The 9,949-nt window shown below is 45.1% G+C and overlaps 1 protein-coding gene across 1 annotated transcript; it reads left to right on the top strand.

Moving 5' to 3' along the window:
* Nucleotides 1–846: 846 nt before the first annotated feature.
* On the top strand, nt 847–8,957 carry ASB4 (ankyrin repeat and SOCS box containing 4). Its single transcript, XM_072330391.1, has 5 exons — nt 847–1,060; nt 4,118–4,417; nt 6,759–7,249; nt 8,445–8,558; nt 8,769–8,957. Exons 1-5 carry the CDS (start codon nt 847–849, stop codon nt 8,955–8,957), a joined length of 1,308 nt encoding a protein of 435 aa, XP_072186492.1.
* Nucleotides 8,958–9,949: the final 992 nt, after the last annotated feature.

Genomic DNA, 9,949 nt, shown 5'->3' with positions numbered 1-9,949 from the left:
AGATTTAGTTGAAAGGTATGTAAGGTGAGAGGAGAAGTGTCTATGGAGCTGTGTGGCCTCTTCAGCTTGCACAAGTTAATTTGCAATAAAGGCCCTGCGTTGTATGAGCACTCCATCCCATCCTGCAGCCATACACCTCTGCAGCATTTCTCCTTCTGGGGGCACTTCCACCTGCCACTGCTATGATCCCTGAGCAAACTGAGGCACTCCTGCTGCTCAGGGCATTATAGAGAGGACTGGGTTGGATCAACACAGCCATGCTCAAGGCTTTATGTACTGGTGCAGCTGTGAGCCCTGCATGCTGGGGGCTCTAGTGGAGGCCTGGTCTGATGGCCCGTGGAATGAAAGCAGGACCAAAAGGACCAGTGCTGTCCTAAGAGTGAGCTGCATCCCACTAGAAGAGTGCCTTGGGAAGTGATTTTTTCTTTCTGAAATGCATTAGTTGCAAGGTAAAGAGAGCATCACATCCCACTGCTATCAGTAAACCAGCAATATGAAAGGAAATGTGTGTTTCTCCATCTGAGAAACAGAACCCAGGACTAATATCATGGCAGGAGCAGTGGTCAACCATGTGGTTGATGAAGCTTGATGTGTATAAAACCTGTAGAGAAATTATTATTTCTGGTGTTACTGCTCGTAAGTCTGTCCTCGCTTTCATAAAAAGAGCCTGGTGATATCTAAGAGTGGTATTTTGATGCCTGAAATGCTCCTCATATAAATAGAACAAGCAGATCAGCATGACCAAGTGATAAAATTACCTTCTGGTCTTCAGGAACTTCAGCATGTAACTGCGCTCTAGGGACCTCAGTGTACCCCTCTTCACAGCACAAATAAATACATTTGGAAATGGAGGTGGAGGAGGCATACGAAACAGGAGAGAATAAGCAGGGGAAAATGACTAGAGCTGAAGCTGCAAAATTAGTGAAAAAGAACTTTCTGGAAGCCCTGAAGTGCAATGACTATGAAACACTGGAAGAGCTCTTGAACCAAAAGAAAATAGATGTGGACACGGTGTTTGAAGTGGAAGATGAGAAGCTGATTCTGGCATCCTACAAACAAGGTAAACATCAGAGCATTCACAGGACAGGAAGTAGCTGGGCTTGGGGAATTTTCCAGAAGCTGTGGCCTTGTGTCCCTTCTAAAGCTGCAGTGTAATGTGGCTCACAGGGAGTGGTGTCAGGAGGCTCATGTGGCTGCAGCCACCGCCGGAGGGGAGCTTAGCTGTGCTGCCGGCCTTGGCGGAGGGCAGGCCAGAGAGCAGCACCAGCCTCCGTGCCACCCAGGCACCCCTGCAGCCTTAGGGAAGCCTGGAAAGAGGAGACCTTTGCTATTTCCTTGCAGAGGATTTGAGTGCAAAGCCCAGAACAGGCCCATGCCTTGAAGCATACACATTTCTTGCATGTTCTCTGTCACATTAACAGACCATTTAGAAACACAAAATATTTTCTCTCTCCCTTTTTCAATTTTCAATAGCACACTGAATTCTCCTTAGCTTATAGGATCTAAAGAAATCCTGTTGGCTTGAATGTTGCTGGTGGGGAGAAGCTGTATTTTTGAAGCTCACAGAAAGCAAGTATGTGCTCGTTCATCAAACCAGAGAAGTCTTATGGAGCAACAACACAACCAGGAAAGACTTTCCACCTGTTCTGGAGTTTACCAAATCCAAACCAGCTGTCAGACAGATCCGAAATTTCCCAAAACTTACAGTTTAAAACAATGAAGCAAATCCGCTTTCTGCTAAAATCAACATACTTTGTTACATACTTGCTGAGAAGGCTTCTCAGGGGTATCTGGAAGACACTATTGACCAGCTTTTGCCAGAAGTTAAGCGTGCATGAAGACAGGCACCAGTCTTAGCAGCACAGCAAATAGCCTTAGTATTTATGTATGTATTTATTGTCTGTGACGTAACAGAGGGACAACATCCCTCCTCTTCTCTTTTCCTGTGCTTACCTGACATTTAATGATCAGTCTCTGCTCTTCTGATTGCATAAGGGTGAGGATGATTCAGCCAGGAGTTCCCTTGGGGACAGCATCTGATCTAACCCACACAATGATGAATGTATCCTAAAATACATTTTCTTCTGTCCTCAGCAGGCTAAAATGCATTTTGGTTGTGGTTTAAAACTGTAGAAGTAATGCTTGGATTTTTAATTGTGGATGTTTTGGCAACAAGTACTAACCTCTCTTTTGGACAAGCCTCTCCTTTTTTTCAAATGGTAGAGGGATAAAAGCACCCCATGGCCTAAATTACAGCAGTGTATCTGCAGGAGGGACTCCATCAGCTATCATGCAAACTTTGCTTTCTGGGAGGAGGATTTCCTTGAGGACAGAATGCTGTTAAGCTTTCAAACAGGTTGAGCTTTGCCACAGTCTTAAGAGATGAAGTGGAAAGGAGAAGCCACCAGTGGCAGAGTGGCTTTGCTACCTCTCTTACAAGAGGCCCCCATTTTGGGGACCACGGCTTCTTTTCACTCCAACAAATAGGTGAGTTGAAAGAGGCCTCCCACATAGGCTGTTCCTGCTGCCTGCCCAGTGCTAGGTCTCATCCCTTTGGGATCAGGGATGTCTGTGGCTCTGGGCAGAGGACATGGGAGATGCTTCTTCTGAATGTCTGTGGGCATCACTCACTCACAGCAGCACAAACGAGATAAAGGGTGGTCTCAGGTGGGAAAACTGTGGTTGTGTGATGGGATAACTTAGATTTAAGGGCCACTTTCCTACCGTGATGTATCATTTATGGCTCACACGTATATTTTTGGCCCCTCAGGCTCAGACCAGTGTAGGATCAGGTCAGTTACAAGGAGAAATGCAAAATGTGAATTTGGGTGGGGAAATGACTTAGGAAACCTGCTGTGCTGTGTACATTAGACTCTGGGATATAACACACCTACTTTGCACCAGGTCTGGGGATGTGATGAAAAAGTTTTTCTCTCTGCAGACAGCAGTTGGTTTCTGTCTGCCTCTTTCCTCTCTCTGTCTCTCTTCCTATCTAATACAGTACACACGAAACAGTAAGGTGGAAAATCTAGAGCTCAAGACTCAAAATTTAAGGTCTGAATTAATTTGGCCTTATTACACATCTGTAGTACTTTCCTGTCTCTTAAATAATAGCAATATTTACCAGAAACTTGCCAAAGAGACCAAAATAAATTAAACCAACAACATTTTATAGGCACATTCTAGCTAAAAAGCTGCTGCTATACCTTAAAAATAAATATAGAAAAGGATAAAAAGGAAGTTTTAGTCTTCTCCTGCCCTTAAGCACAGTACTATTACAGTGTTCTTTTTTAAAGCAAATGATTATAGCAATCACTTCAGAGACTGTATCTGTGCAGTCATGAAACGTATTCATATCTTGGGAACAAATATTTAAGTGTTTGGTCTTACACGTGTTTGTAAGTGGGTGGGAAAAAAAGAATACCGTGATGTTTTCAGACAAATATCTGAACATTTTGGAGCCCAATTTCATGCTGAACTGCACCCGCTTCCGTTTGGCTCTTCCACCTAGATCACATCAGCATCAAAACTCCTCACTCCATGCCCTTCAGGGGCAGTAGCTGGCAGAAGGGCTGTGGTACTTTGCCACTCTGCCACATGGCTGGGGATCATCTTCACACAGCGCATCACTAGGAGTACAAATCCAGCTCCCAGGACATGCAGTCTTGCAGTGTCCCATGCAGAAACAGCAGGATGAGCTATCCATTGAGTCACAGGTCTAAGCACATTCAACATTCTTATTCCAATACCACCTTTGTTCAGCTGTTGGCAGACTGAAGAATCTGTTTCCCACATATTTTTCAGCTGATGGTATTTCAAATGATCTGAGCTTTTTAAAATGGTTATTATTCAGTCTACAGAGGTCACTAGGAAAACAAAAGCTGCTATCAGAATTATCACTCCAAAAGGCGGACTGTTCAGCACACATAGTGGAAGTACCTAGTGAAAATGAAGTGATGCTTGAGAGAACTTTGTGTGCACTAAACTCTAGCTGGTAAAATTACAGTATATTAAACCAAAGCTCCGATCTTCCCTTCCTGCTCAATTGTTCTCAGTAGATGGATAATGCAAAGGGAAGTCTTAGCCAAGGCTGGTAACACCTTTTTGCTTTGTACAGGATACTGGCTGCCTAGTTACAAATTAAAAATATCCTGGGCAACTGGACTTCACCTGGCTGTCATGTATGGGCATCTGGAGAGTCTTTCAGTTCTGCTCAATCACAAAGCTACGATCAACTGCCGGCCCAATGGGAAAGCTGCAATCCACATAGCGTGCGAAACAGCAAATGTCGAGTGTCTCAAGATCCTCTGCAACCATGGAGCTAAGCTGAACTGCTTTTCAATGAGTGGGCAGGCGCCCTTGCACTTCTGTACGACACTAACCTCCATTCCTTGTGCCCAGCAGCTGATTTGGAGAGGTAAGGGAAAGTTCTAGATGATCTCCGTGGTCTTTCCTGGGAGGCAAGTTTCCAAGTCCCTGTATATTTATCCTTCCCACCCACAGCTGACTTGCCTGTTCATCTCTTTGATCTTATCTCTTTCCCCATCTCTTTGACCAGCTGAAGTTTCCCCTCTCCCTCCCAGCCCCTGGCCACCAGCCAGGGTCAGTTCCCATTTCAATGCCTCTAGTGCACTGCCTGCTCAGTCCCCAGCAACAGAGCTCCTCTGAATCAGGGAATTGCTTTTTCTCTACTTTTTTCCCCCGTCTTTCTTGCACAGATTTACTACTGAAAGGCTCTCACATGAAAGTGCACTCCTAGCTCCTTCTTTCTTGCACAGATTTCCTTCTTCTCCATAAATTCTTCCATCCACTTGTGTTTTAAGACCTAGCCCTGACAGAACAAGTGTAGTTTTCCATACTGTCTCTTAGTTTGCCAGCAGTCAAATTCTCATATCCATATAGAAACTATGGGGAAAAGGTTATTATATAAGATTTTGTTTCTCTGAAGCTATATATATTGTATCTCTGATTGGCTGTAGCAAATGAAGCTATGAATAGATGCAGTTCACAGATAAATATATTGATGTTCCTTCCACTGTGTCCTTAACACAAGGAAGCCGACCTGGGACTTTTTAAGACAGATATAAAGGGTATAGCAAAGTCAGGCAGCATCAAGTCCTGACTTACAGACAGACTCCCTTATTTATCACATTGTGCCATGGCAAATAACAAACACCTTCAGCTTTTTGCTACATATGTTGTTATTGAACGCTTCTCTTGAGATACAGAGACCAAGTATGATTTGTGGGCAAGGGGATCTGAAACCACAAAATGAATAACCACATTGTGTTACTTCTGCTGAGAAGATACATATTATTTTGTTTGTTAGAAAGGAAAATAAATGCTGCCAGTTGTATCCTGCCCAAAGAAAACAGCAGGAGCCGCATTTGCTACCATGGAAAAGCTTATAAGTCAAATGTACTGTTACAAAATGCAGCAAATGAAAAGATGTATTCGGCAGGCTTTCTCCACCCACCTATCAGCAAGCAAATAATGGCGCTATGCAAGCCACCCTCTTTCCTTAAGCGCTCCGTGAACTTGAAATTCTAAGTGAACTAAAAGCAGAGACTACAAACAAAATGGGCACGTTCTGGAGCAAATTGTGGCAGGTGTGCGCACACAACACCACCCAAAAGCTGCTGGCAGGTGTTTCTGATGCCCTGAGCTGAGGTTTCCAGAGGTATCTCCCATCCCACCATCTGCACCCAGTAGTGTCACACCAGGTCAGTCCAGCCCTGTCTGGCTTGGGCAACTCTCCAGCCAGGCAGAGCTCTGCCTGGATTTGTTTACCACCTCCAAAAGTATGTTGCTGATACACTCACAGACATGTAACATGAGTAACACCCAGCTGGGTTTAATGGGATTAGCACACAGCCCAGTGGTAATTTCTGACTCCTCTTTCTCCCTCTCAGTCATTACTCCTCAGTCTTAGTGTAGTTTGGCCATGTAAGGGCCACTTGGCTGGAGAGAAGGGGCCACACAGCTTGCTCTTGCTCTTGCACGAGTGCTTTATCGTCTGCTTGCCAAGGCTCAGGGTTCAAGGAGCAGCTCTCAGCCTCCCAGCTGTCAGCACTGACTTCAACACCTTCAACCACTGGAAGAAGGACCTTGCCTTCTCCATCCTGCTAGCTCTGCTGTACACTGATATGTAACAGTATGTATAAACACTATGTGTACACTATAAATATATGTTTCATGCCATAGTTTTGCTTTGCTCTGTGGAATGGGGTCTTGCCAACCTTTCCTCTGTTCTAATAAGCAGTGTTCAGTATTCTTCCCCTCAGTAATTTGCATTTCTTTAGAGCAAATTGCTGGTAGCTGGAAAGGACAAGGGAAAGTCCCGCTGAGCGGGCGGGAGCCCAACAGCCTGTGCTGCTTCGCCAACTGCAGGCCGGGACCCGCGCCTGTCTGTCCGTCCGTCCTGCGGCAGCTCCCGTGCTTGGCAGCAGATGGCGGTGTTGCCTCAGCTGGGACGTAAATTCGGAGCAAACAGAGCTGCTACATTGTGTAATTAAAGAATCGTTAAGGCTGGAAAATAGCACTGAGATCATCTAGTCCAACCCCAACCCATCCCCACCATGCCCAATGACCATGGCCCTCGGTGCCACATCCATACGTTTCTTGATCACCTCCAGGGACAACGTCTCCACGGCATCCCTGGGCAGCCTGTGCCAATGTATCACCACTCTCTCACAGAAATCTTTCCTTGATTTCTTTGAATCTTGCCTTGACTGTTTCCCATAACCTTTCCTTGTCAGGAGCCAACGTGAACATAAAAACCAACAACCAAGATGAGGAGACCCCTCTGCACACCGTCGCGCGTTTGGGTATCCCCGAGCTTGTGGCTTTCTATGTGGAACAAGGGGCGCAGGTCGATGCTCTCAATGCCCACATGGAGACACCCCTGGCTTGTGCAGCCTACTGGGCCCTCCACTACAAGGACCAGACATACAGCACTGACCACCACCTCGTCTGCCGGATGCTCTTAGACTACAAAGCTGAAGTGAACTCTCGTGACGAGGACTTCAAATCCCCACTCCACAAAGCCGCCTGGAACTGTGATCATGTACTGCTTCACATGCTGCTGGAGGCAGGAGCAGAAGCCAACATCATGGATGTCAATGGCTGTGCGCCCCTACAGTATATCATAAAAGTGACGTCTGTGAGGCCAGCTGCCCAGCCTGACGTCTGCTACCAGCTGCTACTGAATCATGGAGCAGCCAGGATATATCCCCTGCAGTTCCACAAGGTTAAGGATGCTTTTGTACAGAGCAGAGACATGGAAAGAGAGGATGACTTGAACAGGAGATAGATGAGAAAGCCAAACCTCAGAGTCTGATAGTATTGGGATTTGCAGGAGTCCTATGAACTATAGTCCCAGAATGCCCAAAATCTTGTGAGATGATCTGTTGTAGGACACGTATCACTGTTCGTGCCAGAAACTAGACCCAGATCCAATTATCATTCTCAATCAGCCTGAAAATACAAACTCTAAACGTTGGCTCAAGTCTAGTTTTTCAGAGCTGATTGACACTACCATTTTGGAAAATTTACATGCTCTCATCAAACTTCTCTCCAAATAAACTTAACTGGGTTGTAGGAAATGTATATTTTGTGGTCTCTATCAAAGACTGGAGAAAAGATAAGACGGTTCATTTTGTCCCTTCTGACCTTTAAAAACACAAATCCATTCAAACTGAGACAGATCTCAGTGAAGTTTTGGCTTATTCCCTGGGAATGAGAGAAAACAAGGGGAAATTCCAAATCTGCTCATAGCTGATGGGGAAAAAAGTAATAATAATTGCAGGATCCCTCCCAAAGGATTTCTAAAGGTCTCCAAAACCCAAAGCACTGTAGTGGGCAGATTTCTTACATCAAGCAACAAAGTAAACTTGCTGTAGTCAGGACTTGTTCTCTCATCCCAGCCCTGAGCATAACCGTACCTCTCCATTGTACATACAACATTTCAATAAGCCAAACAATCAGAAATCTTTGAAGAAAATGCCAAAGCTTTGGTTGTACCCACCTGGGCCTAGAATGAGCTGCCCTTGCTTGTAGCAAAATAGCTTCTATTTTTCTAAAGTGTGTTTGAGAGACTTGGGGTCCCCTCTTCCTGTAGCATGATGTTTAACCCAGGGGGATGTTCTACAGCTTTGTCTGTGAAAGTTTGTCTATGGTGTGTGTCAAAATGTACATAGTGTGGTGTGAATGCAAAGCGTTACTCCAGGAATGCGAGTGACAAAAAGCTTTGGGGTTTTTTTTTTTTTACTTCTTCGCATAAAGCAGTGTAGATGGGTTTTGTGTCTTTTCCAGCACCAAATGCATCCTGTCCTAAGTCTTTAGATGTGTACATTTCAGTACGTCCTTATGCTGTTCTTGCCAAGCAGACAGGCTGATCCCAGCTTCTTTCTGGTACTTATGATCCCTATACGTCCTGCCTACAGGTGCTACAAGCCTGTCATTCCTATCCCAGGGCTGTGGAGGTGGTTGTTAACACCTATGAACACATCAAATCAACTTCGAAGTGGAAAGCCGCCATACCTGATGATGTCTTTGAGGTAAGCTCTCACAAGGTTACGAAGGAGGAAAATCCAAGCTTGATATTTATTATCCATATCTGGCTACAGGAAGATGACTATGCTTTTGAAAGTGAATAACATACCAGGGCAGTTCTATGGGCTTTTCACTCCTGCTGAGATCTGTGTGCTGGGAGGTGAAGATGAGATACTTAGTGCCCTGAACCACTCAACTTGTTTTGTGTTTTACAGCGGCACCAGGATTTCTATGACTCCTTATTCAGCGTGTGCAGCAACTCACCACGGTCCCTCATGCACTTATGCAGATGTGCTATTAGGATGACACTGTTAGACCGATGCCACCAAGGAGTCCCCTTGCTCTCCATCCCATCATCCATGAAGAAGTACTTGCTGCTGGAGCCGGAAGGAATAATCTACTGAGCTAGTGCTGTGCTGCTGCCTGCACCTTCATGGAGCTGCAGGCTCTGTGTTCATGCAGATCTTCACTTCTCTGTGTCCTGAGGGCTGGTTGGCACTCACTGGCCCTTCTCAGAGACTCCTCAGGGAAGCAGAGTGGGAAAGGCACCTCTGAATGAACACATCTCTGGATGCTTTGTTCAGCCTAGTGTAAACAACCCAAGCAATGACGCTTCCATTTCAGTCAGTATTTATTCTACTGTCTGATATTGTTAGATTCAATCTGAGCAAGCCCTTAGTACTGTTTCACTGCAGTTTTCTTTAGTTGTCATTTTAGGAGTGAGAGAAAGGATACTGCCAAAAAGTAGCATGTTCATTAGTCATAGAAATGCTGCCCCAGAAAGAAATGGGCAAACTGATTTGTATCATGACCACAGTCAGGATTGCATTAGTTTGCTATGGATCAGTACTGAATTCGGGATTCATTCATTGTTCATTACACCTGTCTGTACCTTATAAAGCTTTGTCATAATACTATCCTTTTTAATTGTAATATTCCTTTCCATTATCCATCATAGTATGGGACCGGGACTGAAATCCGCAGCAGTGACATTTCTGTGTGTTCTTATTCATGCCTTGGTAGCTTTTAGAAGATGCTGTCTCTGTTTCCACTCTCCATGGCCTGCATTAAATTCACATCCTGATGTGGAGAAGGCAGATGCCCTGAACTTACCTGTGTCAGCTCACACACATACACACATCCTTCAGGATGGTGTCGGGGGGATCCATGTAGAATATGAAAATTTCTGTCTGTTGATTACAAAAGGATCCTGACCTACGTTAGGATGGACAATATATCTCACTTTGGGGCAGCTAAGCACAATTAAAAAGAATTCCACCTTAACTGAAAGGTGTTTTCACAGTGGGGAGATGTGGGCTGAACTGTTTCAGACTTGTCAGCTGCTTGGTGCCTTTGAACCAGCTGGTGCTGGTTCCCAGGAAACAATTTCTCCTGG

The sequence above is a fragment of the Excalfactoria chinensis genome, chromosome 2, assembly GCF_039878825.1.
Source record: "Excalfactoria chinensis isolate bCotChi1 chromosome 2, bCotChi1.hap2, whole genome shotgun sequence".
In the NCBI taxonomy this organism is placed as follows: domain Eukaryota; kingdom Metazoa; phylum Chordata; class Aves; order Galliformes; family Phasianidae; genus Excalfactoria; species Excalfactoria chinensis.
Note: the sequence above shows the minus strand (reverse complement) of the source record. Positions and strands in the feature narration are given on the sequence as shown.